Source organism: Chroicocephalus ridibundus, chromosome Z, assembly GCF_963924245.1.
Source record: "Chroicocephalus ridibundus chromosome Z, bChrRid1.1, whole genome shotgun sequence".
In the NCBI taxonomy this organism is placed as follows: Eukaryota; Metazoa; Chordata; class Aves; order Charadriiformes; family Laridae; genus Chroicocephalus; species Chroicocephalus ridibundus.
In genome coordinates, this window is record NC_086316.1 from 19,438,805 (window position 1) to 19,458,703 (window position 19,899).

Sequence of the window (19,899 nt, forward strand, 5' to 3'; positions counted from 1 at the left end):
ACTTCTAGCATTTCTTTGTTGTTGTTTTCACTGTATTTCTTTTGTGGATACTACTCATAGCATTTATTTAGCAGAAAATTAAGATTAAAATTATCTACCAAACTTAAGCACAAATTTCAGATTTAATCACAGATCTGTCGTTTTCCTTTTGGCTTCTTTTTATTCTCATGCTCTAATTTTCTGTGTCTAATCCAAACCTGAAAGCTTTTGAAGCAGAGAGAAATGTGTTCTTTTGCTTGTCTGTAAAACATCACAAGCATCTATGGCATTCTGTAAAGATTTGGATTTTGCTGGTATGACGGAAGTACCCCTGATTACTTCCTACCATCTTTTCAATCATATATTTCTAAACTCTTTTAATATTCAGGTTATTAGTTTGGATATCTTGAGAAAACCTTTTGAAATAGAGATTTAAAAAAAAAAGTTTAAAAAATAAAAGTATTGAAAGTTAGTGCATTGACAGCCAAGAACTTGACAGCAGTAGTATGCATTTGCTTTAGCAAAGATCTGTGATCATCCTACAGTCATACAACACTGAATTTTCTCCTTGAAGCGGTTCTTGTAGTTAGGTACTCAGCAAGGACACAGCTTACAAGAGGCGTTAGTCAGCCCCTCTGAGTTAAGGGATTTCGGGGCAGTGGTGCATTTGAGCGCTTGTCAGTTTCCTAATCAGAATGTTCATAATTAACATTTTTTTTCCCAAATCTATTCGAAGTGTTGAGTGTCTATATAAAAATTCAAAAGAACAAGAAAAAGCAAAATAATTTTGAATTATAACTCTAATTCTACTTTTGTTGATTTCTTTTTTTTTAATTTGGTAAATTGCTGTTAGCTAGTGTTGGTTTTTAAACATACCGGTGCTGTTTTGAGTTTAGGTTGTGATGAGATTTAATTCACATCAACTAATTGCTGGTTCTAAGTGATGATTATAAATTCTTATGTACATGTTTTACAGGTGGTGTTGTTGATCTTCTGTCTAGTTTGAGCATTACTGGAAAGAAAGGCTTGAGTGTCTACATAAAAATTTAAAAGGACAAGAAAATGAAAAATAATTTGCAATCAGTAAACTGGAGGTGAAGGATAAATGTAAAATCTACATTAAGTTTGCTTTATGCAAGCAATTGATTTTTCTGTTCATTGTGTGGTAAAGATACCCAGTTGTCAAAATAAAAAACGAAACAAAACAAAACAAAAGCATCCAAAAGCTCCACGTGTATTTCTAATGATAAAGTGAAACTATAAGCAGAGATTTGAAGTGTTGGATGATTTAGATTTCAGAATAAAATATTTTGGCTCTGTACATATGTTAACAGACTTTGGTTAACATTTTGGAGTTAGCTAGAGAAATGTAACTCCATCCTTGCTGGACACCTAATACTGTTGTCCGTGAACAACCCAGAAAGGGTGTAGGAATGAGCTGATGTCCTGATTCATTCAGGAGCGTCACACCGGATCCTACAGAGCTTGAAGCCTCAGGCGGGGGAGAAGTGGGCATCTCTGCAGAGCTCAAATCTGTTTAATGGCTAAGGAGCTCCTCAGGCTATAAAAGAATGTCTCCCCCATGCTTGTACATGTGAATCAAGTCCTGTTTTATTCTAGAACTGAAAAACGGACAGATTCTGCACAACCAGAGCAGCTTTTTTGTTTCTAAATATTCTCTTACTTCCACAGGAAGTGTGTTGTGAAATGGAGGCTATTTTTTTCAACCCACTTTTATTTTTTATTTCTTTTTTTAACTACATCGGTTTCACTGTGTTAGTCACTGGTTCTATGTTACTGTTTCATCTTACTTGAATTTTTTCCTTCTGCGACAAAAAAAGCAAAATAAAATAACAGTAAACAGAATCACAACTGGTGGGGGGAATGAATCTGCACAGATAGGCTATGTTGTTCTGTCAGAGCCATTTTGTGCTGGTTTTACGTTTTACAAATTCGTAGGTGACAAAATAATTCCGATGTGTACTACACATTTGCCCAGAGGGCAAGAGTTAAACTCCGTCGTCATTTAAATTCAAGGACAGTTCATAACAGACTCTCCTGTTACTCTTGAGAAAATGTTTGCGCTGTCAGAAGGACTGTTTGAATGGACACAAATTTTCTTATCACCAGGGTCTGCCATTTTAGGACATACGTGCGCTGCATAATTACAGCTATATTCTCACAGCACCAGTGGAATATCATCTTTAATGTGACTCTCTCAAAATAATAAACACCAGGTTTTGTTTCTCTAGAATTACATTGCATGGACTACATTTATTTTGTTCACTATGGAACAGGGATGATCTTTGTTGCATACAAGGCCTAAAGCAAAGAAGCCATCATTTGTGACTGGTTCTGCAGAAAAAAAATACATTAAGTTATTAGAATTTTGTGTATATCTTAAAGTAACATTAAAATGGATTTTCGTTATTTTATTTTCTTCTGTGGAAGTTGTGAGTGAATTTTATTAAGGTAAGGAGGATTTAATATATTATTTGGATAATCTCCATGAGATTTATCCATAACTGATGGTGCAATAACCACATCAGTAGTCCGTGGCTTTTTCCTCACATGTGCAATGGTGGTTTCTAAGTTCCTGTATGATTATAGGTACCCTTTGAGGGGGGCTGTCGTGGTAGAAAAGAGAGGAAAAGAAAAATTAGGTTTTGTTGGAATAAAGCAGCTGGAAAAGAAACCTATTTTTGTTCTTGGCTTTTTAATATAGCTTTTATTGAGCAATGTAAAGCAACCAAATGTTATCACTTAGCATTATCTAATACTGTAATATAGACCAATGCTGTCACATGCACAAGCTATCCAGTGCTCCTGTGTGGAGCATCCTTAAGGATATATCTTTCCTTTCTCTCCTGTCTGCAGCTATCTGAAGCTTTTTTTTGTTTCTTTGCTTGCCAAGAAGTTTCTTTGGTCTATGTTGCATCAATACATTCTGTAGCTGTTACAGTTTATTAGAAGATTACGTGTTGGATTCCAGGAGAGCATTCAATAATATATTTAGCTATATACAGGCAGACCCTAATATTTGCACAAATCCATACTAAACTTGCAGAGGGATGCTTGGATTTCAGGCTTAGTGCCTGGAACATAACTGTCTTTTCTTTGTTCCTTTAGATTGAGTGTTTCATTTTGAGAAGTTCTCTCTGCCCGTGTTTGCATATGTAAAGTAAGGTGATAATGTGAGTTCTTTCTCCTGTAAACTGTCCTTCTTGCTATGAATTTTGCATTGTCTTAGTACAGATGTGGTTTATCTGCCTTTGCTCTGGAATTTCCAAGAGTAGTAATATGCTGTACGTTGGAGGAGATGTTTGGGATCTGACAGTTACCAGAGTTCAACTATACCTTTTGACTTCTAGGCTAGTATTTTAAAACCCGATTATTTGGCGGAATTCACGTCTGTCTTTTAAGGGTTTAATATTATTTATCCTATATTGGAATATCCTTTATTTTAGCATTTTTCCAATTTTAGCATTGGAAAATGCTAAAAGAGAAAGTGAAATGCAACATAGTGTTGGGCTTTGAACAGTGAGTAAATGAGTAGTTGCTTTGGTCTTTGAGAGAAAAGGTATTGTAAATTTTTTTCAAAAATGTTTGAAAGCTGTCTTTTTGAATCTTGGTTATCTGCGTGTTTGCTGTTTTTAGGAGAAGGCAGGCGCTGAACTGAATTGTTGCATATGAATTTTTATGAATTTTGTATTACACGACTCTTAGCTACAGTATGAGCTGTGGAAGCTAAAGTGCTCTTTCATTCTATAGTGGTTTTACTTTCATTATTTACTGTTTACCACTGGGCACATAAGTGAGTTACTGGTTTGACCGAATAAAGAGTCACTGCCTTCAGTAATGACTTTCACTTTCTTTGCAGTTCATATATGGCTTATATTTCTCAACAACAGGCTTACTTTGAAATCAATAGTATTAGGAAGGAATTATTGAAAGCAGGAAGTACAAGTCTCAAAAGAATAAGAAGGATTGATTCAGTGGCACAAGTGGAGGCATCTCGTTTCATTTCAGATATACTTGGGTGCCCCCTCCAGTTCTCCCTCCAGAACGTCACAGATCTCACATAAGGACCCCAAGCAACGGCATAAGCTTTTTATTCATACACCAAGCTTAGCTAATAACATTTCAGCTACTGATTACTTTATGTGTATCCTGTGAAGGATCCTGTAAAGGATAAAGATCAGTTTTTAAGTGTGTACTTACATCCCGTGGTGTATGTTGCAGTTACCTGTAGATTATAACTACAGTTGTTAAGCTAGGCACCGAGTGAAATGCAGCTTTCAGGAAGGACTTTTAATTGTCATATGACAAATTTTCACTACCTAGTAAAGGCACCATCAGTTGCTTGTCCTAGAAAAAATTGAGTAGAAGAAGAAGCCTGGAAGACTAGAAGAGATCTAACGCTATAGAAACTACAAACAGAAATATGGGAGGTAGAGGAAATCTTGGAATAAAGTACATGAGTTAATAAATTCTTGTAACTTTGGAAACCAAGATACTTCTCCTCTTTTCTTGCAGCAAATGCTATTTCAGGATTGCTTCAGAGGATCTCAGATCTTAAGGAAAATATTCATAAAGGGAGATAATGCAGTTGTATTATCACAAGAGGGCAGTTGCTTCTCAGTACCTTATTTATGCTAAAAAACTCTCAGGAAAGAGTGCACCAAAGTTATGATTGTAGGTATATAATATCATCTGTACAGAGATGCATATTTAAATCTAGACTGTGTGAAAGGTCAGAGCTAAAAGGTACTCTGCACAAGATTTGGATTCAGAAGCTGTGATGTAGAAGCTAAAGTTAAATAATTCAGTCTCCTCCTGCACTGGAAGGCAAAGCGTAATATTGAAGGATTACAGTTCACTTACAATGATATTACCAACTAAACCCTAGAGGGAAAGAAACAGAATTTCATTCCAGAGTGTTTCAAGTTATATTTTTTTTTGTATTGAGGTGATGAGCTAGCAAACTAGCCATCCCTATTACTATTATTATCATTATTAGTAGTAGGTTGGTTGGTTGGTTGGTTGGTTGGTTGGTTTCTATTATGTTGGCAAGAAAAAAGAAATAATGATTTAAAAAGAATTGATGCTTCAGTCCTGGGAATGACAGAACTGATAGTGGAGAGTGCTTCTGTTTTTCCATGCTTTCACTGGGGCAAGTTTTTCTCACTGTTTTCACTCTGGCTGTTGTGCAGGTGGTTGACCAGATTGACACCCTGACGTCCGACCTGCAGCTGGAGGATGAGATGACAGACAGTTCCAAAACGGACACGCTCAACAGCAGCTCCAGCAGCACAACAGCTTCCAGCTTGGAGAAAGTCAAGGTGCGGGGCAGTGCACCCCTCATCAAGCCGCCCGCACACCCCTCCGCTATCCTCACCGTGCTGCGGAAGCCGAATCCGCCCCCGCCTCCACCGCGACTGACGCCCGTCAAGTGTGACGAGCCTCCGAGGCTGCCTCCGTCGGCCAACCCTGTCAAGACTAATGGTACCCTGCTGCGAAACGGGGGCTTGCCAGTCGGGCTCAACCGCATCCCCAACGGAGATATATGCTGTACACCGAACAGTAACTTGGAGAAAGTTGCGATGCAGCCTCTGATGCACAGAGCTGAGAAAGAGCGGTGTCCTCAGCCGGGAGCAAGGGAACGGGTACGATTTAGCGAAAAAGTACAGTACCACGGCTATTGCCCCGACTGTGATGTTCGGTATAACATTAAAAACAGGGAGGTGCACTTGCACAGTGAGCCTGCCCGCGTTGTGGGAAAGCTGCCGCACCAGTGCCCTCCTCTGCCGCCTCCACCACCTCCACTGCCTCCGTTTCCTCTGGAAAATGGAGGGTTAGGGATAAGTCCCAGTAATAGCTTTCCTCCTCCAAGACCTGCAACTGTGCCTCCACAAACTGCACCAAAACCCCAGAAGACCATCCTGAGGAAATCAACCACAACAACAGTGTGATGTATGCCACTTGAAACAACTCTTTGTTTTTTTTTCCTATATATAAACATAAATAGGTAATGAGCACTTTCTACTTGAGCAATAAAAAGACCCAATGTATTACTCCCAGTGTCCAGTGAAGTGGCATAAAAATCACATGGTAAGTACAAAGAGGAATGCTTGTTGATCTTACTTGTACTCACCCAAAAATGTCATTATGGCAAAGGATGCTGAAAAAATACTCATGCTTTACCTTGTAGGTTGTAAGCATCTGTTGCAGTTTTATATCTGTAGCGTGGTTTAAAAGACAGTGAAAAGAAAGTTCAGTTTGAAAATACTGAGTGGCGATTTGTGATAGATTTTGTTCTGTCTGACATAGGATCACAGAATCACAACATAAGGGAATAGCTGTTGCTCCTGGGTTATGGGAAACCTCCCGTTTCTAGCAAGTACCTTTTAAAATGTCATTTAACGAAGCAAATTGGAGTACCAGAAAACAGCATTTGACTGAATTCTAGTAAATGCATTTTTCTCCGCCTGACTGCTTGAGCAAAGACATTGTGTGTGGAGCAGTGCAATAGGAGGTAATCATCAGACTTTCAGGCAGCTTGATCTTTGGTGGGGAGGTAAAGAAATAGTTGAAAGGTATGTTGACATGGCTTTGGGAAACTGAATTATCTTGCATTTTGTTTCTCAGTTGTACAATGTGCCACAGCCAAGGCGAAGTATAGAATGTTTAGGTGAGCAGGAGTAGTCCCATTCAGTTCCCCCCTATTTCCACTGCTCAATCTGCAAAATGGTAGTAATATTTTATCTCACGTGTGATGGTGGTAGATTAAAGGAACAAAGCGCAGTCCTGTGTTTTTCACAAAGCTTTTTGTCTGGTGCAAATCTCTTTTTGAAGCCAAAGAAAATTTTGCCTAAGGCCTGCAGGAACATCCACTTAATTCATGTAAAGAGCTTTGAAGTTGAAAAGCTCTGTGCAATTATGGAGCATTAACATGCAAAACAAGATATTTTACATGTTATCACATACTGATGCTGAACCCAATTAATATTCTTACTAGTTGAAAAAAAGTCCTCCGTGTTCTTAATTATTTTATGAAAAGAAGATTCTTTTATTCTCACAAAGAGAATTGTTGGGACCTAGAGTTAAAAAACATCTGATCAGTGAAGAAAATCTGATAATAAATCTGTTATTTACAAAAGTTGTGCCAAATTAATCTCAAAAGGCCCGACAGCAGGTGCTATGTAAAAGCAGTATGCTTTTTTCAGCTGAAGTGTGAAACATACTCTATGGTAAAGTGGACAAAACTAGACAAAACAAATTTTTAATTTAAATTTCCATTTACATGCAGTAATAAGTATTAAACTGAAAACTAATCTTCAAGCAGTTTCCCTGTATACACATTATAGTACACTTATAATATTTAAACCAAAATAATAAGAATAATCATAACAGAAATTCTAACCGATAACTACCCTTTGAAAACCTTTGCAGTAAACAAGGATCATATTTTGTGCAACTACACATTTAGGGTCTAAAGCTTCATGTTGTATTCATTGCATAAAAGTTGCAAAGTAAAGAAGTTGCCTTAAATGCATAACCATGCTTTCCCCAGATGCTCCTCACGTGCTTTTTCACATTGCACTTTACATTTTGTATTTTTGACTATACTTAATCTCACGAGAGCTGTTGCCAGGTGAAGTCCTAGTGCTTGCAGCGGGAGGCAGTAACTCGTTCTGTGTTGTGCGAGATTTTTGCTCCCCAAATGAAGCTTCTGTCAGGTGGATTCTGCTCACACCCTGGGACTCCACAGCACCTCCCTTGCTCACGCATTGAAAATTACCTTTAAAATCACAGGAGCAATGTGTGGATATGTCCACACTGTGTATCTAGAGTTTTTCTTTTAAAAAGAAAACTTTTGCTGTCTTGTTGACTTTATCACTACTGTGGAGGTCATGTACCAACTGTTATAAGCTAGTTTAATATTTATTTCCTTCTTAAAAAGCTACTGTGTACAAGAAATGATAGAATAATGCAAATCAAACATGGCATAAAACATTTCTGTTTCATCTTAAATTTAAGAAAGTAACACTGAATAATTTTGGAGGGGAGGGTCTGCTGCACATGTCTTACCTCACTTGGCTCAATTTTTCTGGTGTAAACTCATCTCTGGTAGCGGAGCACAATATTGCTCCTCTGGATTCTGTCCCCAGGCTGCTCAGAGTCTCATAATACGTCAGCACCTCCAAATAAGATGCTGTGCTCTACGGATGTGCACTGATATATGTGTAAATTTCAGTTTTATTGCAGTGTTACGTTTACAGTTCTCAGCTCTGGAAAGTTTAAGGGGCATCTGACTTTCAACATTTCATGTTCAGTTTTGATACCCAACTTCTTCTATCTTACACATTTGTCCTCTCTTTCAGAGTCACTTTCTTGTCTCTTTCCCCACGCCTCCTGAGTACCCTTTCACAAACTACTGCCCTTCCTTGTACATTTTCAAGGGGGAAAAGTGCTGAAAAGATGCAGCTTTTCAAATGAAATGCTGCTTTTGTCCAGAAATGCACTTTCCAAATGTGAAGGAAATACATTGTTTTTCTGCAGTTTGCTAACCCAGGCTTTCTTTAATGCACGAAAGTTTTCCAGGGTCTCTGTTAAAGCATGCAGTGAACAATGAATCAGTTCTTCCATTTTAATGAGCACGTCTCTGGCCTGTGTCCTATTGCAAGGTACTTTTATCAGTATAACTTTCACAAAATTAACATGAATAAAATTCATGAATAACTGAATAAATAGAAACAGAATTACAGAAATAACAATAAAATTCAGGTTAAACCAGGTAAACTTGAAAAGTATGGGAAACAACTAATTTCAAGCTTTGCAGAACTGTCTGGAAACTTCTAATAAAAATGGCGTAAGAAAGAATGCAATACTATATTCAGCCAGCAGTGTTTTTTACATTTAAATTAGGTATACAGTCTCTGTGAAGCATTTTTTAAAACCAATAGCAGCCTATTTCACACCTTACTGAGGAAAACACAAGAGATTAACCAGAAGCGGGCAGGAATCGTCTGCCTTTGAAACATAAATGTGATCTTTGAGATTATACTTAATGTTTTGCAAAGATGTTAATACCTGAAAAATTGAAAGGCCAGTAACAGTACTCAGAGCTTTATGTCAACATTTGCTGTCATTTCAGACTGCTGCTTAGTTTTGATTCCCCAAAGGTATATTAAAGTGTGAATCGTCCAGATCTAGACTTCTCAAATGCAAATGGAAGGAGAAGATGGTTTCTGTCAAATTAATGAAGAGGACGAGCTTAGGAAAATGGAAATAAACAATGAAAATTACTTAGTTTGTAATAATGACATTGATTAATAAAAGCTAGCATATGGGTCCTTTATAAGAAAGGAACACTAGGAGAATGAAATCCAATAACAAACCTTTTTAAGGACATAAAGAATCTTCAAAAAGATTGTGGATCTTTTTAACACCTAATGAAAGTCGCTGTTCTTCCTTCTCTATTGTCTTCTGGAGTTGTTACAGCTTTTATCATACCTTTTATCCCATCATCCATTGTACATAGAAACAAGAAAAGATTGCAAATCTTCGTCTTCCTCTGTTATTATTAAATCAATATTTTATTTAAAATGTTATGTAAAGTAAGGGAAGTAGATTACAGCTCTTGTTAACTTCCTTCAGGTAACTTGATTATTGGTTTTGAAGCAGACAGAGTTCAGTGTGAATTCTTTAATTAGCTTAGGGAGTTGTGTTCCTGATCTTAAATGATTTGAGGTCCAGGTACCTCATGTTGGTCAAAAAGCACTTTTGTTAGCTGAGACTGGAGCTGCTGGGATAAACGGACGTGACCAGGTATCCTGCTGCAGGAGAGCGGCCCATGCTCTTGTCAACCTGTACAAATCTGCTTCTGTTTTCTGGTTTTTTTCACATTTGTTCATGTATGGCAAAGTCCCCATGTTACTTCATAGTTGGAGGATTTTGTTAAGGAATTGCACCATGCGCTGTATCTGTTAGATGGGCTGCATTATTTCATTGGTGTAAGCAGGTGGGACCATGGTATTTAGGTCGCCCAGTCTTTTGTGATGATGAATCTTTGGAAATTTTGAGGCAGAGTTCTCTTGTTGTTGAGATATTCAGTCTCCTGTCAGATATGAAAATAGATGACAATCTCTTGTGCAGGTATGACGAAGAGAAACTAGAACCTTTCTTTTTTTTGCAGAATTGTTTTTGTTATTGCAGGACTATGTATCTTTTGTGGTGTGAAAATGTTTTTTATAGATAGATGAGAAAAAAGTCAGGTCTGATCCAGAAAAAGAAGTAGAGCATAAATTGCATGCGATAGCCAGCCAACATAAGAGCTTCGAACAATGAGTAAGACCAGGTTCTTTCTGCTGCTATGCTTGGTGAAGATAAAGAGCAGAGCTCCAGAAATTGATGTCTCTTTTCCTCCAGAGAAGAGCTTTTTTCTTTCATCCTGAAATATTGGATTTGTATTCTAAGACTCTTTAAGGAACTGAGCACAGTCTGCTTCACTGTTGGTTGTAAATTATGTTCATAATAAGAAATTATATTTTTATAAGAGTTTTCTGATCTCGTGTCTGTCCCTTTATGTTGTTTTCCTGATCCTTTGACTGACTTCTTTTGAAATCTTGCAAGCAATAATGAAAAAAAATAATTTACATAAGAAGGGAAAAGTAATAGGTAAATTATGAAAAAAAACCAAAACAAAACAAAAAAAGGAACTTTGAACAAATATGTTTAAGTATATTCTTCATCAGTGCTTGCATGATGATGCCTACATCAGTCCCAGAGTTTGTTTTTCTTCAAGTAGCGTTGTTATCATTACTTTAAACTTAATCTTGTATCTCTTTAAGCATATAAGAGCAAGAAACAAGTGAGGCCATGGCAGAATTTTTCATAGAAGTGTTTATTTCCTTTACAGTTCAATTTGACTTTGCTAAGTAAAAGTTATTAATGCATGTCAGTCTCCTTCCTGTATAAATTAGCATGCGAAAAACAGAACGTGGTGATGATGATAATATCTTTTTCTATAAATCTCTAATGCCTGCAGAATATTTGTGGTTTCATTTTTTGCAAATACAGTGATGATTGTAACTGGAGCTACAAATTACATTATCTTCTGTCACCAAGGAGTAACTAACATGCTGTAATTTTCATGGATGACGGTTTTCCTTCAGTTTCACAATTTCAACCTGATTAGTTGGTTCAACTTTATAATGTTAATTTTGGGCTTCAGACCCACGTGAGACAAAATATTGTGTTTAGCAGTCATTAAGATGAACTACAGCCAACACCAGTGGAAGCTGACTTTTGAAACAAATCCAGTGTATTTTTTCACAATTCCGCAAAAGGATTGGTTGCAGAATCTTTCTGCTATTACATAAAAAGCTGTTTGTATGTCTCTATGTTCCAGTTTCTTCCTTATTTGTAAAAAACATTCCACAGTGACATCTACTTTGGTAAATGTTAGATTTGCAAATATTCAATATTAGGAAATACTGATTCATTGAAGATAATACAAAGCAAAAGAAAAACCTCGTTGATTCTCACAATATCATGTATTTACTCTTCATAGAATCATCACAGAATTACAGAATGATTCGGGTTGGAAGGGACCTTAAAGATCATCTAGTTCCAACCCCCCCTGCCCTGGGCAGGGACACCTCCCACTAGACCAGGCTGCTCCAAGCCCCATCCAGCCTGGCCTTGAACACTTCCAGGGATGGGGCATCTACAGCTTCTCTGGGCAGCCTGTTCCAGTGTCTCACCACCCTCACAGTAAAGAATTTCTTCCTAATATCTGATTTAAATCTACCTTCTTTCAGCTTAAAACTGTTACCCCTCATCCTGTCACTCCACTGTCTCATAAAGAGTCCCTCCCCACCTTTCCTGTAGCCCACCTTTAGGTACTGGAAGGCTGCTATAAGGTCTCCATGGAGCCTTCTCTTCTCCGGGCTGAACAACCCCAACTCTCTCAGCCTGTCCTCATAGCAGAGGTGCTCCAGCCCTCTGATCATCTTCGTGGCCCTTCTCTGGACCTGTTCCAACAGGTCCACGTCCTTCTTATGTTGGGGACTCCAGAGCTGGACGCAGTACTCCAGGTGGGGTCTCACCAGAGCGCAGTACAGGGGTAGAATCACCTCCCATATCATATCATATCATATCATATCATATCATATCATATCATATCATATCATATCATATCATATCATACCATACCATATCATATCATATCATATATCATGTCATATCATAATCATATCATATCCCACATCATAATAGTAAATCTATCAAAAAAATGAAATAAAACACTTCTTTCCTGAAACAATTTAAATGGTATATTTGTTTCAATGAATTTTGTAATAACTCTGTTGTTCTGCAGTGAAATAAAACTTCTATCAAAATGCTATAATTCCATACCAATAGAAATACTCCTAGCTTGTGTCCAGACAATTGTTTCAGATAGTATATGTCATGGACAAGAAAGTCTTACAGAATGACTGCTGCAAATGTAAGAACAGTCATGTGTATGTGTGTTTAGTGAAGCATAGGATTGCTTGCTGCTCTTGTATCAGCTCAGCCCTTATTTCCCCAATGGACGTTAACAGGATATTGTGTACAGATTTGGAATTGCAGTTTTCTTTTTGTACTGGAAATCAAACCCATGTTTTTGTAATATTCAACGTGTGTCTCATGCCAAGCAGTAAAATGCAGGAAAGCAAGCTTTGCATCCTCCAAATGTCCAAATATATGGTCAACAAATATCCCCTAAAATATATTCACTGATAGGGCTTAAACATTCCTAGAACTTCCCTTGAATGAAAACTAGGAATCGGGTTTTTAAAATGTCCTAACTCTGCTATTTTAAAATGGATGGAAAAAAATACTGAGGTTCTTTCATTCAGCAAGGTCTCCACTTTCCAAGTTTTAACCTCTAAGTGTATAATACTCCTGATAGAAATGGGTAATGACAGTCTCTGCCTCTAGAGAATTTACTAGTCTAGATTCAGGAAGTACCTGATGCCATCAAGCTAATTTTGTACTAGCTGACTAAGGAACAAGAAGGTATTAAAACTGGATGGACTGTATAGAGTGCGGTCCTCTGGTAAAATACATTTTTAGTTTAGATGGACCAAAAGGAATAAAAGGATACTAAAAAGATACAGTACAGACTTCTTACATTTAGCTATGTATACAATGTTTTTAAAGCTCAGTTTTCATTGATACTGAGGCAAAATCAGGTGCTTTGGAGGACAAGCTGATTAATGAATGCTGCTGAATAGTTGTCAAAAGTGGTAAGAAAAAGTAAAAGCAACATAAAAACATTTTACCAACTGGCAAAAATACACATTTTATTTTAGCTTTGCAGCAGTAATGTGTTAAAAATAAAAAGGTTTGTATTTTAGTGCAAGATAGATGGTAGAGGTAGACATACATATTGTGGTCAACCCTGTGCAACAGAAGTAGGTGAAGGAGCTGAAAGGGAGTGGTACCTCTTGTCTTCCCTGGGTTTTTCCTTGGGGATAGGTGTTGCTCATTTCACTGTCAATCCATGATTGTTTGTAGTTGATGTGCATCTGCCAGGCAGCTTTGCAGCTGTACAGCCTTAGTGTGGTGTAGGTATGTAGGCCTGGTGACATTTCAGTTGAATTAGTCCGTGTTTCTGGGTGTCTGTGTCATCTTCATCAATGGCATAGACAGTGGGATCAAGTACACCCTCAGCGAATTTGCAGATGACACCAAGTGAGTGGTGCTGTTGACATGTCTTAGAGACAGGATTGCCATTCAGAGCGTCCTGGACAAGCTCGAGAAGTGGGCCCATGTGAACCTCATAAGGTTCAACAAGGCCAAGCGCAAGGTCCTGCGTCTGGGTCAGGGCAACCCCCTGTATCAATGTAGGCTGGGGGATGAATGGATTGAGGGCAGCCCCGAGGAGAAAGACTCAACATGAGCTCTCAATGTGCGCTCTCAGCCCAGAAGGCCAATGGCATCCTGGACTACATCAAAAGAAGCGTGGCCAGCCAGTCGAGGGAGGTGATCCAACCCCTCTGCTCTGCTCTCGTGAGACCTCAAATGGAGTACTGCATCCAGCTCCAGTACAGAAGAGACATGAACCTTTTGGAGCGAGTCCAGAGGAGGGTCACAAAGACGATCAGAAGGCTAGAACACCTCTCTTACGAGGAAAGGCTGAGAGAGTTGGGGTTGTTCAGGCTGGAGAAGAGAAAGATCTGTGAACATTTATCAAGGCCTTTCAATACTTAAAGGGGGGCTACAAGAAAGAGGGGGACAGACATTTTAGTAGTACCTGCAGCAATAGGACAAGGGGTCATGGTTTTAAACTGAAAGTGCGTAGAATCAGGACAGATATAAGGAAGAAATTTTTTACAATAAGAGTGGTGAAACACTGGAAGAGGTTGCCCAGAGAGGTGGTAGATGCACCTTCCTTGGAAATGTTCATGGTCAGGTTAGATGGGTTTCTGATCCACCTGGTCTAGTTGACCATGTGCCTGCTCATTGCAGGGGGGTTGGACAGGATGACCTTTAAAGGTCCCTTCCAGCACAAGCCATTCTATGGTTCTGTGGTACTGTCCTCTTGGCCTATGCATGTCCCTAAGGATGGACTGTATAATTCTCATGCCTCACAAAGCAAGGACTTGATTAGATGCTGCTAAAAGTATTTAGTCGCATCAGCACTTTTTACCTGATGTGTGATGACAGGAGAGGCAGTTAAATTGTGATTAAGAACCTTGAAAAACATAGCAGAATGCAGGGAGGATCAGTTTGGTGCAGAGGCCTGAAGAAATGAAGAAATGAGCTTCTGTGGACATAGTATATATGTTCCCCTGGCTCATGTCCCTGAACAGGTGTGAATGGTCCCTCTTCAGAGTCTTTTAGATGATCACTCAAAGATGTATTGGTGCCATCTTACATGAGTCATGGTATACCCACAGTGATGTCTTTGTGTAGTGGTCGTATGGTAGCTGGTGGTGTAACTTGGGTTAGATCAAGAAATACTTCTTCCGGTAAGTGAACATCTGCAATCTTGTACCGTCTTTACTAGTTCAGAGCACGTCTTTCTAGGAGAAAGTCATTAGTAAATCACAGCCATCACAATACCAAGGTTAATAGAGTAAAATAAAAATAGGAACGTTTTAGCTATTATGCAAAAAACTCTGCAGGCTTTGGAGCTAGTAATACGAAAGGTTCTTCACTGAGAGGGTGGTTCATCAATGGAACAGGCTCCCCAGGGAAGCAGTCATGGCACCAAGCCTGTCAGAGATTCAAGGAGCATCTGAACAATGCTTTTAGTCATATGATTTAGTTGTAGGTAGTTCTGTGGGTAGCAGGGAGTTGGACTTGATGATCCTTATGAGTCCCTTCCAACTTGAGATATTCTATAATTCTATGAAAAATGGAGGCTGAGTGGCTACTACAGCAGGCAGTTGTTAAACATGTGCAGAAGGCAAACGTTCTCTGCTAATACCTTTCAAAGAAAGTATTTAGCACAGAGCTCTTCTGCTTGAGTATGAAAGAGGATTCACTCTATAGAGAATTAAGATCTTAGCGTGGTAAAGTACAGGCCAAGCCACACACCTGAGTTAGACTTGCTCACTTTAGTGGCTGTATGTTGAAGCAGAGACACCTAGAGACTTGCTAGTCCTGATGAGCAAGTTGAACAGCAAAAGCAGTGTCTAAGAGTCCTGAGATCTAGTGAGGCTGTTACTGGAAAACATCCTTTCCTTATAATAAAGAAGATAATGCAAATTAAAAATTCAGGAAAAATAATTTAAAAAGCTTTCCTGGAAGTTAAAACTTTCTGATTATGGGTTGTTTTACCTTAACAAATAAAATGTTTAGAAGGAAGATTATTCATTAGTTCAGTGGAAATAAGGTTTCTGACAGCAGAGGGCCCATTAATATAGTAAAAACAGAAGGTACTGTTGCCTAAGTTAATAAAATCAGACTAGAAATAAGCTAAAAATTCTTCACAGTGAGGTATGTAGCTAGTGGATCAACTTACTTGGAAAAGTAGTCAGTAATCCATACTATGAAGTTTTAAAATTAAAATTAGATGTCCCTTAAAAAGGAGACACACTAAGTCTGAGGAAATCACTTTGAAGATCTACAGGAGGGCAAAGTAATTTACCCTAACGCTCCCTGTTAGCCATTAAAAGAACTGATACACCTTTCATTAAAAGACAGATGAAAAATATACCTTTCTGATGTTTCCAGCAGGTGCAATTTTGTACTTGACAAAGAAGAGAGATGAAAAAAAAAAGCAGTTAAGTATGCCAGAAGCAATGGAAAATTAAAATGTCAAACTTTGTTTTTTATAAACAGGCACAACTACGTACAAATTGTGCAGAGTGTTAATACATTGCATCTACCTCTGTGGTGACTTGAAATGAAGGGGATGGATGCCTTTATGTATATATATGGAAGTGCCTCTCTACCTTTTAAAATTATGATTTCAGAACAAACGGTCTTTCTCTATCTGTATGTAGAATTCACAGCAGAACAACATACTCTATGTCAATGATAGTGACAGATCCTTTGGCAGCTGAAGTGCTAGTTGTCTGTGTGGGAATCAGCCTCAGAATCAGCCTGTGGATGCGGCCATAAACATATGCTCTTCAGTTCCCTGTGCTGGTGGGGCATAGTAGACTTTTAACCCTGCACTGTTTTTTGAAAAACCGTCCTAACTCACTTTTTCTGCTCATTCTTGTGTCATCTGTACAATAAGTCAACTGCAGACATTTTTTCTGTGAAACAGTGGACCAGATGGGTGACCCAAGCTGGCTGAAAAAATGTTTATCCCCAAAATTGGTGAGTCAGTCAATGAGACAGTCTATAAAAGAAACAGGAGTGGGATTTTTTTTTTTTTTTTTTTTTAACATCCAATACATGTTTTTGAATTTCAGCACTAAGATTATGTCCATATGAAGTTAAGCAAAGATGTAATGAACCCTTTAAATAAAAACAGACATCTAAGCTTGTGTGCTTCTGTTTGACTTTACCATTAAATGAAGGAAAAGAATCAACCTCGTCACATGGATGTGGGGTTTCGTCTTGACTTGATTAGAATCTAAAAAGCATGTAAGGTTGCAGAAGAAATGTTTACGTATATACATACCGTGATATATTTCAAATAAATAGTTGGCTTCACCAGTGTAACTGAGGAGAAAATATAACCAAAATAGGAACTTAAGTTGTGTTTTGATGTGATTTCAGTAATCGTTGTAGTAAAATGTGTATTTTCATAAGAATTAACTAGTATGCGACTTCTAAGAAATTTGTAACTTTTATTTCTGCACCAAGTCATAAAACCAGTAAAGTAATATATACATACGGAAAAGCTTCTCATGAATGTTTATTTTCTAAAACATAATCCCTGCAGATATGCATGAAACACAAATAGTTTCTTAGCAACAGAAATAGTACCATGCATACTTGCAATAATAAGATAGTAGTAGCTTTTTTCTTCTGCATACTTGCAATAATAAGATAGCAGTAGCTTTTTTCTTCTAGGGACTTCGTGGTGGATTTTTTTTTTTTTTTTTGTCATACCAAGTATAAGGAGGAAGTCTTGTATTTTGTGGGGTTTTTTTTTACATCTTTCATCCTGGGTTCTTTGCATCTAAACCCAACACGGGAAAGGGGGGACGGAGAGGAGAGGGGAAGAAAGAAATATCTGCAATATTTTTTATCTCTTTATGATGTGTAACACAGCATGTTAAGGCATTTTTAAATACATCAGTAATTCTCACATTGTCTCCCCCTGAGAAACTAACAATTGAAATACTAGTGAAAAACTGACCTCCAAAAAGGTGAGATCAGCAATCAACAGAACAACAAATTCACTGTACTGTTAGTAACCATATATAATATCAATAATTACTGAAGAGGTTGGGCGAGAGACTCATCTGGCAAAGATTCAGTGCTCCCATGGTTTTTGACAAAAAAGATCATGGTCACCAAAAGAAATTGTGAGACTTCTCCAGCAGCTTATGTGGAATGTTTTGTGCTTTTACCTGCATTGAGATAGTAACTGATTGATAACATTTATTACGAGTCTCTACAGGAATGCCTGTATAGGCCAACAGGACAAATTTTGATGATCCATTTATTTTCGTAATAAATTTTCACAATAACCCATTTTCATGATAAATAACTTCTGCAACATCAGTCATAATATGTTACTCAGAAATTAAAAGTATATCACTCTGTGAAAGATTTCTTTAAAGCTTTTCAGTAATCACGCCTCCTGAATGATAAATGAAAAAATACAGCTATGACGATTCATAATTTGCAATTTATATATCTGAAATCTGTATAAACAACTGAATATGATCCTGAATACTTTAGAGACTCATGATTTAATTTTTTTTTTTTTCCTGTGGTGACCTGATTTTTAAATACAGGAGTAGTATTTCAAGAGTATGTCTAACCTGCAGAGATGTAATTATACACTGCTTGGAGACTGGCTGTGCTATTTGAAAACTATTTGAACTTGGGTTTTGCCAAAATTTGTAAAACAGTCATAAACACTGAAATAACCCTTTCTTGTGATATTGCAATGTATTGTATTAATTAGAAAAATCTTCTATTACAATATGTTGAGTAAATTACTTTGTATGTGCATGAAAATGTCAGAGGAAAAGTATATCACATCTTAGTGGCAGGAAGAGATGAGAAACTCATGTTAGAAAAATAAGAATGCAATGTCTTCTTCCAAAGGCCAGTCATTAACATTGACTTCATCTTGTTAGGCATCTTAAAATGCATGTATTTACATTTTGTTTTGTTGTCATTTAGGTTTCACATTGTCACTGTGGTATACAGGCCAATTATGCCAGTGTTCAATACAAAAGTACAGAAAATGAAAGACTGTTCCAAAGTAGTTTATAATTTGGTATAATATGGGGTCAATTCTGATCACATTCACACGTGAGAGTAAGCCTACTAAAACAATTTGCAATTCTTCAATGTGGAAAACAGCTTTTAGAGCCTAAATTGCATTGTTGAGGCAGAAGAAGCATTAAAGAAGGGAAAAGCTGAAGCAGAACAGAAAATATGGTAAGCAAAACTTCATATAAACTTAAGGCTCAACATGTAAATTTTGTAGTATTACTGCATTTTACATGCATTGTTAATTTTCTGCCTCTTCTTTTTCCTCATACTCAGCTCCAGCTGTAGAAGGATATGCTATTCAGTCACAAGGGGAAGAAGAAATAAGGTTGTAAATAAATTACAACTGAGTTATTGATTTCTAGAAAGAAGACTGCCAAATTAACAAGCTTCAGTGATGGTCTTATAGTCTGAATTCACAGGCTGAGGCAGGAAAACTATTAGAAAAGCATTTGTATATACTAGTATATCTTTTAACAAGTTTGTTTTGCTATTACTCATTAACCATACATGCAGGAGATTAATTATTTCTCTCTCAGACAGGCAATGAATCTTTTAAATCATGTTCAAGTGAATACTTCATGAGCTTTCAGCAATTGTATTTTGTGTGGTGTGTTTTCAAGGAAAATTTGATCTGTCTATGGAAGCTTTAAAATGCTGAAGTAGAAAGCAGAGAGCTTTATCACAGTGCTGTAAGATTCTAGGACACAAGATAAATACTGTGAAGTCCTATGGGTATGAAGGTATTGTACTCGTTTTCTGTTTAACGGGAAATTTTCTATTGGATAAACCAACCTTGCACCACTCTGCCTCATCTATATTTACTGGGAAAATATGAACTGTAGATCTGATTCAATTGCCTATACTTGTAAGTAGTCTCATCCCTTGCCTGATTTGACCAGTGGGTTTGTGCCTTGGTGTGGAAGAAGATGATCCCCCAGTTGTGTTGGTAAGATCACACGTGGTCAACTTTGACCTACGCATCCTACGTTTTCATTGGATAGAAACTGG

General features: G+C 37.6%; 1 protein-coding gene across 1 annotated transcript in view; it reads left to right on the forward strand.

Annotated features, from left to right (window-relative positions):
• PRR16 (proline rich 16) overlaps positions 1-19,899 on the forward strand; it is a 158,725-nt gene that overhangs the window by 102,827 nt on the left and 35,999 nt on the right. Inside the window, exon 2 of the mRNA XM_063321153.1 lies at positions 5,193-6,090. Within this exon, the coding sequence (XP_063177223.1) occupies positions 5,193-5,951 (759 nt within the window). The 3' untranslated portion in view covers positions 5,952-6,090. The remainder of the gene's footprint in view (positions 1-5,192; positions 6,091-19,899) is intronic.